Source organism: Haliotis rufescens, unplaced genomic scaffold (assembly GCF_023055435.1).
Source record: "Haliotis rufescens isolate VD_foot unplaced genomic scaffold, xgHalRufe1.0.p SCAF_1, whole genome shotgun sequence".
Lineage (NCBI taxonomy): Eukaryota > Metazoa > Mollusca > Gastropoda > Lepetellida > Haliotidae > Haliotis > Haliotis rufescens.
This window is the reverse complement of record NW_025963779.1, coordinates 72791299-72812180: the sequence shown is the minus strand read 5'-3', so window position 1 is coordinate 72812180 and position 20882 is coordinate 72791299. Positions and strand designations below refer to the sequence as shown.

Below are 20882 nucleotides of genomic sequence, written 5' to 3'. Positions count from 1 at the left end.
AATGATAACGCTAGACTGTGCTTGTTAAGACAGCAGCCTGAAGTTAGCATCGGGTCGTATTGTAGTTTCTCGTTTTTCGAATTCTTAAACACAAGTCAAAAAGATCGTGATTCAAATGGTTGTATATTAAGTAACTACAGTAATGTGGTTAAATACTGTAAGTCATTTAATACATGACTTAGGTTCGTCTTATAGGTGTACCATCTTCCAAAAAGTAGCTTAACTGAATGTCTGAAACACAACAATTTCACCCATATCTAATACATCACCAGTGAAATACCTTCCTGTTTGTTTCATTTTAGCCACCATCAAACACGGGTGTATTCTTTCTGCCCGGCATGTCAGTAGTGTGCCTGTTACAAAGATGATAATGGTGTGAAGGTCACAAGACGTAAATGTGTTATATGCATTCATCCTCTTATTTCATGAACAGTCATGTATTGTTTCTATGTATTCTTGTGGCTTTTGATGTTTTGTTTGTTTGTTTGTTGTTTAACGCCGCACTCAGCAATATTCCTGCTATATGACGGCGATCTGTAAATAAGTCTGGACCAGACAATCCAGTGATTGACATCATGAACATCAATCCACGGAGTTGGGATACGATGACATTTATCAACCAAGACAGCTAGACTGACCATCTGATCCCGTTAGTCGTCTCTTACGACAAGCATAGTCGCCTCTTACGGCACGCGTGGGTTGCTGAAGACCTCTGATTCTACCCCGGATCTTCACTGTCGGCTTTTGATGTCAAATGCGGGAAAGAAATTCTTTGTACGACCGGAACAGTTTAAGCTCATACCACATGACCATATACCTAAATAATAGCGTACATTTAAATGCAACATATTGTATCTATGCAATTTGAAGGACACACAGTCAAGTTAAAGGAAATCTTCGTCACTGAAACCAGTAGTTTACAATCACTAGACTGGCAAGATCAAATATACACAAGACAACAAGTGTATTTAAAGCTTCATAATTCTGACAGCTCACTAGTCATACCAATCTAAAAATAACCCCACTGTTGTTAGAAGAGCTATTTTCTCAAGCACCTGCCTGGTATAAATAAACCTCACGGGGAACAATTTGGGTAGACACCGCCCCGCCAGTAAACAGACACACCAAAAATAGTCAACTGAGAAACTGTGATTCACAGAGCGGGGCTGTGATTTCTCCAAGTATTACAGGGCGTTACACCAGCTAGGCATCCACGTCCTGATTGTCGATCGTAAGTCAATACTCTGTATTTGCATGCATTTGCATTGCTCAAGATATCGGAAAGCTCGTTTCCATAAATAACTTTCAGAAACATCGGAATTCCACACTGCGCGTTGCCTGACGGCTCCATTCAGACATTAGTGCAGCTCCAGAATGTACTCGCTACTCCATGCAGTACTACCAATTACATTCTTAGAATTATCTCACACTGAGTGATAGGATTGTGTGTTCTGTTCTGCAGCTACTTTATGTAACTGTAGCATTTAAGCATATACTTCATTGATGCCGTGTACTGGGTTGTGGACTAACTTTTCATGAATGTATTTTTCACTCCAATTTTCATCCCGGAAGCCGCGGTGTGTATATGAAATACTTTTTTATATATAAACTGATCATATGTTACAATCATTTCACAATTACGATTCAGTAACATCGAATATCGAGAAAGTAATCAAAATATTTCTTTTTCTGAAATTTGAATTCTTCGCGTCAGTGGCCATATCTTAAAGATTAATTTGAACATTTAGAACCGTCTCTTCTGATAACGGATATTAAATTACGAATGAGCTGCGGGGGTTATTTGACCTTTAACCTTTCAACACGGCACCCCTTTATTGAAGGCAGGATGCTACAAGGCATGTACTGGTCGTGCTTCGGTTACAGTTATAGATGAGGATGGAACTCAATGCGTTCTTCCTACTTGAAAACCTTATCATATTGCAGCAACTATGTGTTTCATTTCCATGCAAAGGAATCATGACTGAACCCATAGACAATACACATGAAGCACAACAAGAATCAAGAATTATATTGTACAAAACGCTCCCACAGGGCTGAGTAAAAACGAGCTACATTTTGGAGAGAATGCAATTTCAAGCATAGAAGATATACTAAATATTCGCACACTGTACGTTATACAGAAAGATATAGCATAGTTTTGTTTACAAGATGCATAGAGGTTTATGTTTATCATGAGTTGATGACGTACATGTACTATATGATTAATGTGCGGAGTATTGAGGATGCTGCTCTCCCGTCACATTTGCAATATGGTGTCAGAGGTGAGGAGACGTGATGGGACATGAAGAGACTGGGGCTTTTGAGCCTCCATAAACAACATTACTTACTAATGTATGACGGCGTGATAATACAAGGATCGATAAGTTAGAACCCTATGAGGAATACCTATTGAACCACTCTCAACCACTGTACATCATTAAGTCAAATCTACACACATTATTCAAATTTAATAAAACGTACTGATTGCACGTACTTAAATATATTAAAGGATTTTTTTTATATTACTGTAATTGTTGTCAGTTAATTTAAATAATCGTACGATGTGGGATTTCTAGTTTGCAGAGAAGGGAACTTGGACAAAATTCTCCCCGATTACGTAGTGATAGATGTGTAACTGAACGCATTAGAGACGTGTGTCCTTTGTACAACACGCCATAGTATAACACACACTGTTATAACAAATGCGAGCGAGCAATGGCTTAGCCTTGCTCCAAGGCTGTACTGAAAGATAAGACCATGGATGGATGTGTAGTAATTCTGTTCTTATGATAAGGAGGTCAAGACAAGCGGACAGTTCACTGGTCTTTTATGGGGAAAACTTGTTCTTATTATTCATATAATATTGAAATTATTATTACAACTAATAATTATTGTCTTAGGGACTTGTGCAAGTCTAGCAATGTCTGTTTCGTGGATTTTCAGAAACTCGAAAAAAGGATTCCGTTATTGTGTTAAATAATATACGCGATCGTTTACAATAGCAGCTCGCTGTTGAGATTAGAAACTTGACATCTGTACTCTATTTTGTGTGAAAATACTGTGTAGTCGAATCGTCAACAAGTTTATTTTACCGGCGCCATGTTTTTAACATGGTTCTTAGGCGTGGAAGTCCCACTGATACACAGGGTCCGAGCGGGATGCACAACGCTGTACGCGACATTTGAAAGCATCTGTAACCCCCGTTAAAGTACTTCCGTGTGAAATTATAAACGCATGTTCTATTTCCTATCGCTTCATATGACGCCACATGCTGCAAGGCCCTTGTAGGTTGTGGGCAGACTCGTATTCAAAAACAAACAATTGCCTCTCGCTCGCACTTTAAGTGTGACCTGAAAGAAATCGTTACGTGATAATTGTTTTTACACTTTCCTTCAGCTGACAAGGAGCTCTGAGAGTGGGACATATCCTCTCGTAGAGTAGACATCTCATGGTCTTGACCTTGGACCTCACTAGTAGGTCTATATCTCTAGCTCATCAAACACAGGTGGTAAGCGTTGTTACCGCCTGTCTTGTTAGCCGTTGAACGCATGCCGTGTAAAGCAGTACATTAACCACTTGGTATAAATGACGTTATATCATTCCACCGTGTACGGCAGTACATCAACCACTTGATAATAATTGACTTTTTATCATTTCACTGTCTAAAGCAAGGCCCACGAAGAGCTTTCAGTGTGGTGCAGTCCTATTTTAGACGCCCATTTTTAAAAGTGTAAATTCTTGAAATGTTTGGATGAGTGACAAAATGGAGTCGAATTCCAGCTGTGTGATAAGGGGGAAGCATTCAGTGTATGGCGTAGCTCCACTTCTATAGTCACAGTAACAGGAGTCTAGCAATGGCTGCAACGTATAATGATTCCGTGATTCCGCCACACGCTTTGTACATTATAACCACATTTGTAAAGTTTTAGAATATATGTACATGGATCTATTGAAACTACAACTAGAGACCTCTACACACTACAGATTGAGACACCCAACACATAGCACAGCCAGAGACCACAACTTTTACATACTGCAATTACACACCATCTTTTTATTCTACAACCAGAGACCCCCATACGTATATATTACAACCATAAACATAATTTAACAATTGTTATAACTGGGATACCACTTTCTGAGTAAATTACAGATTATCCTTCTTTTTTGGGTTGAGTCCCGTCCGAATTGTGTGTTCATAGCTTTCGGCCATGGGAGCCGTGCCAATTTACACTTGTCAGAGGGGTACACAAAGTACGTGATCTACACTACCAGTTGTCGGACTTTCATTTTTGTGGAAGCCTCGGTGGTTGAGTGGGTGAGATCACTGACTGTGTGTGCTGGCGATTAGGTGCCTCACTCTGGCAGTGTGGGTTCGAATCCCGGACGGGACTCAACCAAAAAAAGTACGACAATCTGTACTTTAATCAGAAAGTGCTATCCCAAATATAACATTTGTTACATTTGATCACTTTCTAAAAGGCATTGTGTGTTCGTAAACATAATTTTCTATATATCCTGCAACTGGATAGGGAGCATTTCCCTTTATACTACAACTAGACATCATGTTACTGCATACGAGATCCAGGGATCATGACATGGTACAGCGCAACCAACAGCTCTCTGTCTCCAACGAGAAACAATACATGACATATACTCCAAGCGAAGGTCATCTGTGTGTTCTATAACTAGACATCTTATCACTATTTACCACAGTTTTACTGTGCAGAACTGACCTCCAACAGGTATACACTGAAAGAGATTCAAGTGAGCATATGAAGCATGCACAGGGTTGTTTGTGTGTTCAAAGTAGATCCCCTTTAAAACTTTGGAAACCAGGGGCATTTTTCATCGTCGCAGACCACATACATCTGTAAAAGTAGGTGTTTTGCCGAAAACGTATTTTGTACACATGATTATATAACTTTAGACGTAGTTCCTGTGCTGATAATATCACAGGCCTTGGTTTTGAATTGCGGATCAAACAAGGTGCCACACGACATCAGTATTGTTGATGTGACAAAACGCCTTGATGATGAAGGTTCCTTGGACAGATTCTGATAATGCACTAAATAAGAATTAACATTGTTCAAGATATGCATGTGTGAATTCACATTGTGTTGGGTAGAATATGTGAAAATAATCATAGTTTAACTTCCATGTGGGGTTCAACAATGTTCACATGGCTGGAGTATTACTGAGTACATATGTGAGAATTAACATATATTGGTCTGGACGTATGTGATAATTAATCAGTATTGTAATAGATGTCCATCACGTGTATGTGAATCAACATCGGGATGGACGTATGTGATAACCGACAATGTAATACTTTTACATCACGTGATGGAGAATCAACATTGATCTGGACGTATTTCATAAACGACAATTTCATATATTTCCACCTGTGATAATCAACGTTTTTTAGACTTATGCGAGTATGTCAGGAGACACGAGTGTGTCTGGGGGCGAGAGGTGGAGGGGGTAGCTGCAACGGAGGGGGGTTTGAAGAGCTACTCATCTGCCGTAACGCCGCGCTAACTCACCTACTGCCAAGCGAGGCGGCGTCCGCCGGATTACTGTAAATTGTACTGGATTTAGCAGCATTGGATCAAGGACGGAACCCAAGGGCACGGAGCCAGAATATACGAAGAAGGTAGTGTAGAAGATACCCTCTGTCCGCTTCTGTTTATAATCACATGCGAAGTGTTATGGATAACGGTAGCGTTTGCTTTCAACACATGGTTTGATAATATCTGTAGCGTAAGTTTTTCTTACTCTCTGGGATTTTACAACGTTACCTACACCTTGATGCTAGCAGGCTGTTTATAAATAGATCACGATCTTCTCCTGGTACAGTTCTGGGGAGAGTGTTGTGTACGTTGAGAGAAGGTTATAGCTGTCTTAAACAAGTTTAGGGAACGTATGGTCAGATAAGCTTTATGCGCCGGACAATTAAGACGGCATTCCAATTGGTCAATTTAATCCGATGTCCGAGTTAAAATATGCCTTTTGTCGGGCTGGAGTAGTGCTGAACATTGAAGTAAGCGGCTAACTTTACAGGTATACCTTGCTTGAGGGGTGAGTGGGTGAGTGAGTGACGTTGCACGTAATATCTGTTCGTTTAGCCCATTAGACATAAACAAACGTTGGTCGTTCGACATCGCTTCATTACACCTGGAACGACGGTGTCAAAATCTAATCATTGCTCTGGACATACTGGTGTCTTTAATGAGGAGATCTGATAGCGATTTGTAGCAAAACCACGGGATTTCTTCCTGCCAGACGCACTGTCATAGTTACCTTAGTGCATAACTAGTAATAGTATTGTATACACTTTTGTTTAACCCGGCAACCAGCAATATTCTAGTTATGGGACGGAGGCGCGTAAATATGTCTGGTCTGGTCCAGATAATCCAGTGATTGCTTCTAGGAGCAATCCACGACGTCGGTGTACGATGAAACGAAATCTACGAAACGAGTGACCGAGTCTAACCCCCAGATTTTTGGTCGCTCATTTCAACAAGCACAGCTAGGTTACTGTGGTTAATATACATTCGTGAATATGTCGTCTGAACATTAAGTGCTTAATTCTTACATTATTTATTGTACACCTTGATGGTACACAATACCCAATCTGTGGAGTCCTTGGTCTAATAATAACTTTCCTAGCTCTGCCGGGACAACCAGCTGCAACACGATGGAATCGTTCTGTCTTCGGCAACCACCAATTCATATTCTCGGCGAAGGACGGGGATAATTTGTACGTGCTGGATGTGCAGCCCCGCCCCGCCCAACAACACAGTTCCAGCACATGGTCGTCAGCGGAAAGTTATATTGGCGAACATTCAAACACATACTGATTTGCTTGTTTACAGGAATACGAGATGTTTACAAGGTGACGAAGGACAGAACGTAACATCGGAACAAACTTCGTTGTCTCCACTGCGTTGTATAACAAGTGGCAAATCCCGCTATCCGAAGTGATCCTCAACCTCGTACTATGGCCGTCCTGTCCGAGAAACGTGCTGCCCTGGCGTTTGTTGTTATCGAGGTGGCCATCTTGACCACCTATTTTGTTGGGTTCATTCTGCCGAGCTGGACAGTGGTGACCGAGGACACCTGGAGAGAGGTTGGTCGAGCGTCCATGGGGATCTGGTCAGCGTGTGGATTCAGTCACGACATTGACCTTCTGGCTGGGGACTTCTACCAGGACGAATGTATCTCACTGCTCGAAGTGGGCGTCCCAGGTAACTGGCAATGTAGTGAAGTAGTTTTGTTATCACTTAGATTTAAAAAAAACGCCATATCAGCATAAGTATTCGTGTTCACATTTAAACTAGATGCTTATATTAATCAAAACAAAGCGATCTTATCTAGTTGATCAAATATGGGGTACGATGCCCATCTAATGAAGTACATCCAGGTGCAGTTGCACCACTGATTATCAGGTTATTTGGTGTACGAGGTGTTGTTTTGTTTACATACTCTAATGTGTTTTTCAAATATTTAAATTTTTGCAAATTGTATTTGTTATTTCGTCTGTCTGCAGGATGGGTACGGGCAACACAGGCATTCGCTGTCCTGGGTCTGTTTTTCGGTGTGGTGTGCGTAGTTCTCTCCCTTGTGATGGCGCTCGGGCCCTGGGACGAGGATACCATCTTCAAGGTGTTCCTGCCAATCTGGTATATCGGGGGTGAGTGTAGCAATGATCGTCCATCCACATGTATTCTATCCCAGGTAGCAGACCAGCTTGTGACTGTGACTGGCAGCTCTCAATGTCGGTGTGCTCTTCAGGTGTAATACTAATGTTCACATTCCGTATTGTGGCTCCTAGATCCACTCCCAGCGTGTCCATGAGCTATATTATCCACGTGCACTATGTTCACACACTGTGTTGTGTATGCAATAACGTCACTGCCCGCGTGCACTATGTTCACACGCTGTGTTGTGTATGCAATAGCTTTATTAACACGTGCACTATATTCACACGCTGTGTTGTGTATGCAATAGCTTTATTAACACGTGCACTATATTCACACGCTGTGTTGTGTATGCAATAGCTTTATTACCTACATGCACTATATATGTTCACACGCTGTGTTGTCTGTGCAATAGCTGTATTTCCACGTGCTATACGTTCACACGCTGTGTTGTGTATGCAATAGCTTTATTAACACGTGCACTATGTTCACACGCTGTGTTGTGTATGCAATAGCTTTATTACCTACGTGCACTATGTTCACACGCTGTGTTGTGTGTGCAATAGCTGTATTACCACGTGCCCTATGTTCACACGCTGTGTTGTTTATGCAATAGCTTTATTACCACGTGCCCTATGTTCACACGCTTTGTTTTGTATGCAATAGCTTTATTAACACGTGCACTATGTTCACACGCTGTGTTGTGTATGCAATAGCTTTATTACCACGTGCCCTATGTTCACACGCTGTGTTGTGTATGCAATAGCTTTATTACCACGTGCCCTATGTTCACACGCTGTGTTGTGTATGCAATAGCTTTATTAACACGTGCCCTATGTTCACACGCTGTGTTGTGTATGCAATAGCTTTATTAACACGTGCCCTATGTTCACACGCTGTGTTGTGTATGCAATATATTATAGCTTTATTACCTACGTGCACTATGTTCACAAAGTGTGTTGTGCGTACACCATGCTCGGTCTGTTCACCACGTGCATAATACTCATATGATGTGTTGTGGGTGCAAGAGCACTATTCACATTGTACGTGTAAACCAAAGCGATAGATAGATCATCTTTATTTCCTCCAGTTGATGAAGATACATTGATATGAGATATAAATGTATATATATATAACAGCTGATATATTGCATGTACAGACAGTTTTACATCGTTGTCAAATAATGTTTCTTAGTAGGTTTTTCCACATTTTAACAGTTTTACATACACGAAGCATTATATTCGCCCATAGATTGTATTCAATTGCCATAGTACTTTCTGTTGGCAAACCGCCAAGTAAAAAGGACAAAAAGGTTTCGTCATCATCGTTCCAGATACTAGAAAAAGTTGTCACATCTAGTAAATCAATAATAGACTCAACAAGAATATTTCTTTGTTGTTGAGTCTTTTTACAATACATAAACACATGTTTGATAATATCAAAAGCAAATGTGCCGCATAAACATTCATCAGATTGCATACTGTAGGTGCTAAGGCATAATAAATATGCTAAATCATAGAAGTGTTCCGGCCTTTCAATTGTTAGTAACCAAAGTCTGTGTACCTTAGGTGATCGTATAAGAGAGTATCGTTTTAGGTTTTCTCTTGAATGAATCTCTGCATGAATTATGTTATGGTCACATACGCTTATTTGTTCTTTAACTCGACTCGCCCATGCATGTTTTGAGGGGAAATGAGAATAAATGGTATATGTTCCTTGTACGTGTAAGCCAAAGCGATATGTTTCGTTCTGATTTGTAATTGTATGCCATGTAACCAGATTCATCTCATCTGCAGGCTTCTGTATGCTCGTCACCATCATCATCTACGGAGCCAGCTTGCCCCCTAGGGAACGCGAAGTCCCTCGTCGCAGCATCGGCTCCGAGTACACCCTCACCACAATCCGGTGGAAGTTCAGGACGGGCTTCGTATTGGAGACGATAGCAGCGTGTTTGTGGAACGCATTCGGCTTCGTGTTCCTCTGTGCAATATGCTGCACGTGAACGCTGCATTGATGAACGGGTATACAGTGAAAGGGGCACGAGTGACCAGGGTCAGTTGCCCTAAATGTTGTCTGACTACAACTGATTTGGACACGGTGTTTACTGCAGGAGATCATGCATGGTGTGACGGTACGTTATTAAAAACACATCTATATAGCCAAGGCAGTATTAAGCGTGGTGTGACGGTAAAGGCTGACGCGGCGTACGATGCATATCGACTGAGTTGTACATGTATTCGCCGCTGTGGATTCACCAGGGCGATAATTACAATGACTTGAGTATGTTTTGTGCATGTTTCTGTACCCAACATAAAAACACAGATTTCTGTTCTCTCACTAGCAGACAATGCAAACTGTATATGGAAAGTTTAAATTGAGTAGGGGAATTACCTGCCCATAACTGTCTCACAAGCCATTTCCTACCGTAAGTGTACAAGTAATTAGCAGGGATGTATTTTTCCTCGAATCTATTTATGATCGATACACGTGTACAATATGAAATTCATCTTCTATATAGCAGGTACAGAAGAGACATTCTCTTGAATGTATTCGTAGTGACCTAGCTGAGTCTAACCATGGTTGAGCGATACTGTTCAGGTTGTACCTGGCACTTAAGTGATATGTCATTAGATCAATATATTTTATAACTGAAAACTAAATATAATTTTGATGACATTGACAATATGGCTATACATATTAACATTGCCAAGACAGACAAGAAATACCAGTACACTTTAAATCTTCAACCCAAACAAATACCAGTTCACTTTAAATCTTCAATCCAAATAAATACCAGTACACTTTAAATCTTCAATCCAAATAAATACCAGTACACTTTAAATCTTCAACCCAAATAAATACCAGTACACTTTAAATATTCAACACAAAAAATATGAGTATACTTTTTCAAAGCAAAGGAGGTGAATGTTTAGTTATAGTTGTTGTTTTTAAAGTAATCACATTATTATATATAACAACATGACCACAGGTTTTTTTGCCTTCAGTGTATTATATTCACTACAGTGAACGAATGCTTGACGTTCATTGATGTTTACTTGCAGGAACCAGCCATGTAAAACGCAATCCTTTATTACAATCTGTTTACAAGCTGCATACGACCGGTCATCAGAACTAAATTGTGCATGCTGTATATTGATTATTAATAACCAGCTTTTATTCAATTACATACCGTGTGTAATCATAGCAAATGACAGAGCGAGAGATACCATACAGGATGTCATACCGCCCTGACACGCTAGCAGGGAGACCTGGCGCTGTGCCACTACCATATCACCAGCTGTTAATGTAGTCAGTGTGCTTGTGTACTCTCTGTTACGTACTTATATTTAATAAATTAAATACACAAAGTTGCCTTTTGGAGGAATACGTTTTTTGTGGTGCCAATAACATAACAAAGTGTAACAAAGTGATAATCGTTATATATAAATGTTAAAATGGTATGAAGGTGAGGTGAAATGGGGTTTAACGTCGCGTCCAAGAGTATTGCACTTATCTAGCGACGTGCATGGACGTGTGTGTGTGGCTGCTTGTACTAGTCCGGATTGATGCCGATTTATAGTGCTAGCCCACTGAGATACCACGCCACAGTTTAACAGGAATACCCCACTCAGACACAGTATGCTGACTCCAGGCCGACCAGTCCTTGTTTAAGCCCCTTAATGCCGAGCGCCAGACAGGGCAGCAACAAGTACAGTAACAGTAAAGTAACGTCTATAGGTATGACGCGGCCGGGGATCGAAACCCGGACCTTCTGCTCTCCGAGCGGACGCTCTACCACTAGACCACGGAATCGGCCTTAAAACGCGGTGAAAGCAGGAGTGTTAGATTAAATATGCAATATTTATACCTGTAATGAGGATGACCTTGGGGGATGCAACGTCTGCGTTGTCAAGACGAAGGTGTGTTCTCTTGCGACGCAGACGGTCCATGTTAGCCCCATTGAGTACCCCGTGTTTGTGACTGCGCCACCAGCGTTAGAATGATTGCACATGGGTGAACAGAAGGGTCAAAAAGTTTACATGATGTATACTCCAAGCAGCGTTGTGCTTCCTTGTTCCCGTTCGGAGCTAGAACATAGAAGGCCTTATCATAGACATGATTTGTCATTAGAAAAAAAACTATCATATTATGTATATGTTGCTACAGATACTAATATTTTATTGTAAATTGTATTTTTATATTGTCTAGCATTGTTTGTCATTGTGATTTGAGACATTAAGATGTTTATTTTACAAACTCCATTTTTAAGCTTTAGCATAGATTCAGTGTATATTACGTTTCTCAGTAGAAGGTATTAACTTATAACCAAAGTGACCTTTGCCGCGTAAGGTTGAACATGTTCATCATAGAGAAATCATGTCCACACGTGGTTATGTACACTAGGTAATACTATTTTTGTAATAGGTAATATCATAGTCTTTCTTGTAGTAATTATTTAATTCGGGATAAAATTGTTTTGGACAAGAATCGTAATCCTTTTAGGATTGGATTTGAATGGAGGAGGGAGGCCTAAATGGTCTGTCGATGATGTTGTATTTGGTATAAAGGCAAGGTAATTTCGTTGTTAATTTTAGAAATTGTTTTCTTTGATAGATATGTTTTGTTTCGCTTTTCACTGCTATTGTTGATGGAAAACATATATCACAGTAGCTACTTTAGCTTATACTGTTTAATTTTTTTGGTTATAGATTTATAGTGCTTTTACTGCATGATTTGTTAGATATCGTTACCATTGTTACCTGTAAATAAACTGTTCTGAGAATGCTGTGTTATGTTGTACGGATGAAGTTGTTGGTAAAAGTTGATCGTTCTGCATCAATTTATACACTCAGGTAATTTTATTTAAAGACAGGTGAGCACTGGCGGATAGTCCACACCATGCGTGACACTCTGGACGTGCGTGACTCTCTTGAGGCGCGTGACGTTCTGGAGGTGCGTGACTGGAGACGAGTGACACTCTACAAGCGCGTGACGTTCTGGAAGTGCGGGACGTTCGGGAGGGCCACTCTCCGTTTACATGGACAACAGTCGACATGGCCTACTGGAGTATGTACATGTAACACAACAGTCGACATGGCCTACTGGACTATGTACATGTAACACAACAGTCGACATGGCCTACTGAACTATGTACATGTAACACAACAGTCGACATGGCCTACTGGACTATGTACATGTAACACAACAGTCGACATGGCCCACTGAACTATGTACATGTAACACAACAGTCGACATGGCCTACTGACCTATGTTCATGTAACACAACAGTCTCGGGGGCCTACTGAACTATGTACATGTAACACAACAGTCGACATGGCCTACTGAACTATGTGAATGTAACACAACAGTCGACATGGCCTACTGGACTATGTACATGTAACACAACAGTCTCGGGGGCCTACTGAACTATGTACATGTAACACAACAGTTGACATGGCCTACTGGACTATGTACATGTAACACAACAGTCGACATGGCCTGCTGAACTATGTACATGTAACACAACAGTCGACATGTCCTACTGAACTATGTGCATGTAACACTACAGTCTCCGGGGCCTACTGAACTATGTTCATGTAACACAACATTCTCGGGGGACTACTGAACTATGTACATGTAACACAACAGTCGACATAGCCTACTGAACTATGTACATGTAATATAACAGTCGACATTGCCTACTGGACTATGTACATGTAATACTACAGTCTCCGGGGCCTACTGAACTATGTACATGTAACACAACATTCTCGGGGGCCTACTGGACTATGTACATGTAGCACAACAGTCGACATGGCCTACTGGACTATGTACATGTATCACAACAGTCGACATAGCCTACTGGACTATGTTCTTGTAACACGACAGTCTCGAGGGCCTACTGAACTATGTACATGTAACACAACAGTCGACATGGCCTACTGAACTATGTGCATGTAACACAACAGTCTCGGGGGCCTACTGAACTATGAACATGTAACACAACAATCGACATGGCCTACTGAACTATGTGCATGTAACACAACAGTCGACATGGCCTACTGGACTATGTACATGTAACACAACAGTCGACATGGCCTACTGGACTATGTACATGTAACACAACAGTCGACATGGCCTGCTGAACTATGTGCATGTAACACAACAGTCGACATGGCCTACTGGACTATGTACATGTAACACGACCGTCTCCGGGGCCTACTGAACTATGTACATGTAACACAACATTCTCGGGGGCCTACCTGACTATGTACATGTAGCACAACAGTCGACTTGGCCTACTGGACTATGTACATGTATCACAAAAGTCGACATAGCCTACTGGACTATGTACATGTAACACAACATTCTCGGGGGCCTACTGAACTATTATGTACATGTAACACAACAGTCGACATGACCTGCTGAACTATGTGCATGTAACACAACAGTCGACATGGCCTACTGGACTTTGTACATGTAACACAACAGTCGACATGGCCTGCTGAACTATGTGCATGTAACACAACAGTCTCGGGGGCCTACTGAACTATGTACATGTAACACAACAGTCGACATGGCCTACTGAACTACGTACATTAACGCAAAACTCGCGGAGGCCTACTGAACTATGTACATGTAACACAACAGTCGACGGGGTATCTGGGCAACCCTGAGACTTAAGAGTACACCAGAAAGTTAACGTATGTTCACGTAAGTTAGTATCCAGTACCTACATATATCCAAGCATCTACTACATGCATGTATCCAAGTAACCAGTACCCACATGTATCCAGGTATCCAGTACCCACATGTATCCAGGTATCCTGTTCCTACATCTACCCACGTGTATTCATGTATCCAGTACCTACATGTATCCAGGTATCCAGTATCCACGTGTATGCAGTACCCACATGTATCCAGGTATCCTGTTCCTACATCTACCCACGTGTATCCAGGTATCCATTACCTACATGTATCCAGGTATACAATACCCACGTGTATCCAGTACCTACATGTATCCAGGTATACAGTACCCACGTGTATCCAGTACCTACATGTTTCCGGGCAGCCAGTACCTACATGTTTCCGGGCAGCCAGTACCTACATGTTTCCAGGTATCCAGTACCTACATGTATCCAGGTATCCAGTATCCACGTGTATCCATGTATCCAGTACCATCATGTATCCAGGTATCCAGTATCCATGTGTATCCAGGTATCCAGTACCATCATGTATCCAGGTATCCAGTACCATCATGTATCCAGGTATCCAATACCCACGTGTATCCATGTATCCAGTACCCACATGTAGCTATGTTTCCAGTACCCATATGTATCAGGTATCCAGTACCCACATGTATCCATGTATCCAATACCCACTTGTATCCATGTATCCAGTACCCACATGTATCCATGTATCCAGTACCTACATGTATCCAGGCAATCAACATTAAACCATGTCAGCAATGCACAATTATTCTAAGAACCCCCATCACCTCGAGTGAAAGAAAGTGCGTAACATCTTTTGTTTCTCTTGAGATGGTAATATGAAATAACGAATGGAAACTTAAATGAGACGAGACCAGGTTTGGCGACTCCATCTATTACACTGAACATGCACACGTTCAAGTGTTTTACACATATACCGGCATACATTCAGAGTTGAAACATGCATGAGTTGTGTCCCTTGGCGTCATTTTCTCGAGTGTTATTGTTTGGTGTTGGTGGTTTCGCATATTCTAAGTTTAAATCTTATTTCCTTATCACGTTCTATTTTGGTAAAATAATATTCAAATTGTTCTACAACTACTAATTCTGCTTCAAAGACAGTATACATTCCATATATATTTCAGTTGTAACCAAAGACGTTACGTCCGTGGTTGTAACATTTCTTAAAAAGTCCATAAACCATTATATTACGCATGAATTATAGCAGCTGCAATATAAGTGCAAAATATTATTATATATACATATATAATTTTTTCAAAGTCAACAGTCGGATTCGAACCTGTTTTCTCCACCTTGTAAGACGTTAACGACAAGAAAACCGGAAGTTTAGGTAGAATCACATGACACTTAATTCAAAATGGCGCCGCCCGCACCTCCCACAGGCGAAGGGGAGTACACAGAGGGAACAGCGGCGCAGGTAAACACTAGGGGGTGAAATAGATGGTGTTGGGGAGGTGACAATATTTTGAGAATGCGCCTTGATCACAATCACACCGTACTCATGACGTGCCGGTATGCTAGTTGTCAGGAGGAGGTGGAGAGTCCCAGTCGACCTGTCCTGTCATTCTTGCCAAACAAACACGTATTTAAATATTATATCACAGGAACTCGATGATAGCGTGTATAACATAATAAATTCGTATAGAAAAAATCACCCCCTCTATATACGTACAGACATGACCCGAGAAGATCCGGGATAGAATAGATCTTCAGCAACCCATTGTCGTGAGACTCACTGAGAGGCGACCGGGTCGGGTGGCCTGGCTCGCTGACTTGGTTGAAGCATGTCATCGATTCCAATTGCGTGGATCGATGCTCATCATATCAGTCACTGGATTGTCTGGTACTGACTCGATTATTTACAGACCGCCGTCATATAGCTGGAATATTGCTGAGTGCGGCGTTAAACAACAAACCAACCAACATATAGTCTGTATGTAGAGGGGTGTGATTTTTTTTCTGTACAAATATATTATGCTATATATGCTATCATCAAGTTCCTGTGTATTATAAATGTAGCGTGTATTGAACAGTGTTTGCTTCTTGACAGTGTGTGGAATAAGAATATTGCCAGTCTACTATCAGGACCAACAAATTTTAGTATTTGTGGACATAAGTCAAAGTTGAAGGAAACAGTTAAACTACTGCGATCAAAGAATAAAAACAAAAAACAATATACAATTCCTCAACATTTTTATTTCCATAAATAATTGTAGCTAAGCCGATCTCATAGTAAGCCAAGTATTGAATTACCCAAGGTAATCCTGTTGCTACACTATCTGGTAATAAAAGGTGTTCATTGTATATCTGGACATATGTTTGTAATCAATTTTATTAATTCTGTTTGAAGTTTCATTCAATAATGTTTACATTAATATCATCAAAATCATGTGTCCCTCTGATACCTACAACTTCCATAGGCTCAGCTTTACCATGTACCATGTGTACTGTGACAAAACCAACAACTCATGCATGTCATTCATAGCAACCACGCTCAAATTACTGCGATGGACACCTTGAAATGAACCTTAGCTATCAGAGAATGGATACATATATCATAACTGCCATATTCATGATATTTTGACTTGCTAAATGTCATGTTTAGTGTAGTTTGACTATTGTATGGCAGCATGTTGTTTTTGTGATGGAAATAGCTAGACTGTGAAACCTCAATGATGACTGGTCAAATTGTTCTATATGTAAAAAAAAATATCCCACAATGTTCCAAAGTGCTACCACATAACCCTCGTTATGGTAAATATATATAGTAAACCCTGCAGTTAGTATAACACAATATTAGAATATATCATTCCTGGTAAAATAATAGTTTCAGATACTAATTTTGTTCGATCATTGCATCAAAATTCTTTTTCGTTATATTATTGGGTATGTTTTAACTTAATCACCATAATCACTGATAGATTTGGAGAAAACATGTGTACAACTTACTGCTATTTCAGTCTTAGTTTACAGGACAAATACACATGGTAATCTTAATCCATGCATACAAAACAATGCCTGGCGTGACAAGAAATACAAATGAAATGGTAAACTATTATATCTAGTGACAATCAATCACAAATTTCACATTTTCATTGATAATATTTGTTCTCTCTTGTTCATTCACCTGAAGCAATACGATGTAGTTTTTAACTAAAGTGTGACCTTAACATGGGCCGACACCTTCCTACAGATTTTTTTTTCTTGTCTGTCATATACGGTATATTAGGATCAGACTGTCAAGTGCTGTGTGACTTGGCTGATATGGCAGGATATTGCTGCCTGTCACGTTAGAGGATTCACATGCTTGTTTTTTTCCACAAAATTGTTTTACTACACAGCCTAACATCAAATCACATGCTGTATCTAATTTGATTCAATCTCAAACTGCCAACAATGAGGAAATATGTTATTACAGACTGCGAGTGTACCAGCAGCTGAGGGTGGTGTCCAGTCATGGGAGCGGCCTTGGACTGTGGGAGAGATCAGGAAGGAGGCCAACAACTGGTCACTGGCTGGGGATGCAGGAGTAAGAGTTGAATGATGATGGCCATGCTAAGAGCTTTCCTGTGATTTGCACTTCAGTTATATCACCAATGTTGTCATTCTTGTACTTGGTTACAAGTAGAATAATCCATTTTCACCATTTCAACCATGTTAACTTATCTAAGAGCTTCATGATCAAGATTAATTAGAAAATACTTTTAAAATGTTAAAAGAGTAATTTGAGAATGTTGAGAAGATACAGAATGAACGTCAGCTTCATATGCAAGGAGCCAACATAGTGTGATCTGGTCCATTGAGTGAGTATTATATGTTGTTGCTGTGTTTCCATGTTTATTCTAACAATGCTGACAGAGGATTACCAATTCCTGTCCCATGTTGTAGCTGCTTCAGTACCTGCAGGAGTTCTCTCAGAGGGTGATATCCCGGACACATGAGATCGGGAAGGAAGTGGATGGCCTTGTACATGAGGCCAAGGTAGGTACTCCATCACAGGTTCATCAGAAGTGTGATAATATCAAACATATTCAGGGGCGGTGGGGTAGCCTAGTGGTTAAAGCATTCGTTCGTCACGCCGAAGACCCGGGTTTGATTCCCGACATGGGTACAATGTGTGAAGCCCATTTCTGGTGTCCCCCGCCGTGATATTGCTGGAATATTGCTAAAAGCGGCGTAAAACCAAACTCACTCACTCACTCAAACATATTCAGTAATAAGGACCTTTGTCGAGTAAGGAACATGCCGAGTAAGGATATCATGGCTGGTGTTGCCAAGGTTTCCAAGTAGATAAACTATACTGTTTTTACGGTGTAGTTTTCATAACCTGCAGATGTAACTGAGCTTGACTGTGTTTGGAACCAAACATACATAGTCCCAAATTCATTGTAAAAATGGAATCTATAACTGGACTACTGATCACTGCTGATGTTATCTATAAATTATTTCCACATCAATCTACTGTGTACTGTTACTTGGAATGTGAACTGAGCTATTGTCTTTAGTTCTGCATTTAACAATCAAAGTCTTTGTTTATTTGTTTATCTGAAGTATTTGTGGACAAAGTATCTGTTTTGCGATGTTCAGGATGAAATGCATATTGAAAACATGGTGCCACCGTCAGTCCAACTTTATTTGTATCATTATTCATTTCCATCTCAAGAATATAAAACATGGACCAGATATGAATCATTTCATGATCATATTTGATGACAAGAAACTGAAACACTTGTTTTCCACAGTTGACTGGGGTTCGAGTCAACAATGTCTTCAATGACTTCATCATGCTGGCAAATACTCAGTTTGTGGAAAATGTAAGTTTGTTTGTAATCAAAAGTGTTGGAAAAACAAAGGAATATTGTTCTTTATTAAATAATGTGTTATTGTTAGACTTATCTGAAGTGTTGCTCCTTGCATCCTTGGTATGTATGCTGACATACAAATGGCTGATACGACCCAGGATCAGTCATTCTCAACCCGTGATGATCCGGGTAGAGAATAGTTCTTCAGCAACCCATGCTTGCGGTAAAAGGCAACTGTGCTTGTCGTAAGAGGCGACTAATGGGATCAGGTGGTCAGGCTCTCTGACTTGGTTGATGCATGTCATCGTATCCCAGTTGCATGGAGCGATGCTCATGATGTCAATCACTGGATTGACTTGATTAATTACAGACCGCTGTTATATAGCTGGAATTTCGCTGAGTGCAGCTTTAAACAACAAACAAACAAACAAATCACTCATTCTCAAATAAGGTGTTACAATTCACTATGCAGAGTTGTGTCCCTTAGTCTACAAGGATCTACTGTATGGTTTGAAATCCTGATTATGACCCTTGGTTATTCACGGGTTTCACTTAGGTGATACATGTTCACCAATTATGTTTCCTAGCCCATTTGGCTGATAGTGATAGGCTGAGAAATAGCTGAAATAGTTTTTCATAGCAGTGTTTAACTCAAATCGCGCTGTTTGTGTGTGTATGTATGCTTTCCATGTATTATATGTATGTGTACTATCTGTGTATATATACTGTGTATTTATGCCTACTGTATTTATATAAAGACATAAAACGTTTGATGAAGATCATCTTTTCTGCTTGTAAGGATGTTTCATGGCTAATTCTTGCTTCACGTAATCAAAGGGCAAGAAGCAGCCCTGAGATGTATATCATTATCAGGATTATAAACAATAAAGAAATTATTCTTGAAAATAATTAATGTCTTCATGTTCTTCCTACTTCTAAATGCCTATGGCTATGATGACAGACTTGTGTATTTATTCTGAATTTCCATCTGCTGCAGAGAGTGTATGACGAGGATGTTAGTCATGCGAACCAGGAAGAGGAAAGGAAGCCAGACCAAGAGGTCAGTTGGCAATCTGGGAGTTACGGTCTAGTTTGACCTTGAAGATGGTGGGGGGTGAAGATGGTGGTGAGAGGAATGAGATAAATAAGTGCCACTGGACAGAACAACATGCTGTAATCATGGTAATACTGTGTGTAATTAGACTGCAAGATTAGGAATGTCTTGCATGTAGAATGTTCCGATACTCATAATTGTGTGTAGTTTGGAGCTGAGCTATGATTGTCAGAGTTTTACCCTGACTTGAAAGATTGGGGTCCAGGGCATCCCAAAATTTATTTCAAGGGTCCAGGAAATATGAGGGTCCTGAACGCAGTCGCAGACGTAACATGCACCCAAGATGGCTTACTGATAAGTACTGAAATATGATAATAATAGGCTATTTATATTGCGCATATTTCCACACCACTCAGGGGCATGCTCCAAGCGCTATTATTGCCCCGGTTGCTGGACTAGTGTGCACTAAAGAGCCCAAGCTGCCTGTTAGGCACTAGAAGGTTAACAAACACATTGCCATCTCATCCTACCGGGTACCCATTCACTGCTGGGTGAACAGAAGCACATTTCGAACAAAGTCACTTGCCCAAGG

At 40.6% G+C, this 20882-nt stretch overlaps 2 protein-coding genes across 15 annotated transcripts in view; both read left to right on the top strand.

Moving 5' to 3' along the window:
* The first annotated feature begins 1095 nt into the window (after window positions 1-1095).
* LOC124139737 lies at window positions 1096-12486 on the top strand. Of its 2 annotated transcripts, none has more exons than XM_046507044.2 (4): window positions 1096-1231; window positions 6879-7250; window positions 7553-7696; window positions 9500-12486. In XM_046507044.2, the coding sequence occupies exons 2-4, from the start codon at window positions 7004-7006 to the stop codon at window positions 9703-9705; spliced, it is 597 nt and encodes a 198-aa protein (XP_046363000.1). In that variant the 5' UTR covers window positions 1096-1231; window positions 6879-7003; the 3' UTR covers window positions 9706-12486. The 2 variants fall into 2 exon arrangements, with proteins under 2 accessions (XP_046363000.1, XP_046362998.1); XM_046507042.2 differs by lacking the exon at window positions 1096-1231 and adding an exon at window positions 5521-5656.
* A 3271-nt stretch (window positions 12487-15757) lies between these two features.
* Window positions 15758-20882, top strand: part of LOC124139735 (WASH complex subunit 2A-like) — a 60147-nt gene continuing 55022 nt past the window's right edge. For all 13 annotated transcript variants that reach the window (XR_007222483.1, XR_007222466.1, XR_007222477.1 and 10 more), the window contains exons 1-5: window positions 15758-15851; window positions 17853-17963; window positions 18323-18415; window positions 19177-19248; window positions 20234-20296. Coding sequence is in view for 6 of the 13 variants with exons in the window: in XM_046507040.2 (XP_046362996.2) it covers window positions 15792-15851; window positions 17853-17963; window positions 18323-18415; window positions 19177-19248; window positions 20234-20296 (399 nt within the window). In the remaining 7 variants the exon portion in view is untranslated. The remainder of the gene's footprint in view (window positions 15852-17852; window positions 17964-18322; window positions 18416-19176; window positions 19249-20233; window positions 20297-20882) is intronic.

Coding starts and splice junctions, on each gene's coding strand:
- LOC124139737 (XM_046507044.2), top strand. CDS start 7,004: ATGGCCGTCCTGTCCGAGAAACGTGCTGCCCTGGCGTTTGTTGTTATC. Junction 7,251..7,552: donor GCTCGAAGTGGGCGTCCCAG/GTAACTGGCAAT, acceptor GTCTGTCTGCAG/GATGGGTACGGGCAACACAG. Junction 7,697..9,499: donor GCCAATCTGGTATATCGGGG/GTGAGTGTAGCA, acceptor TCTCATCTGCAG/GCTTCTGTATGCTCGTCACC.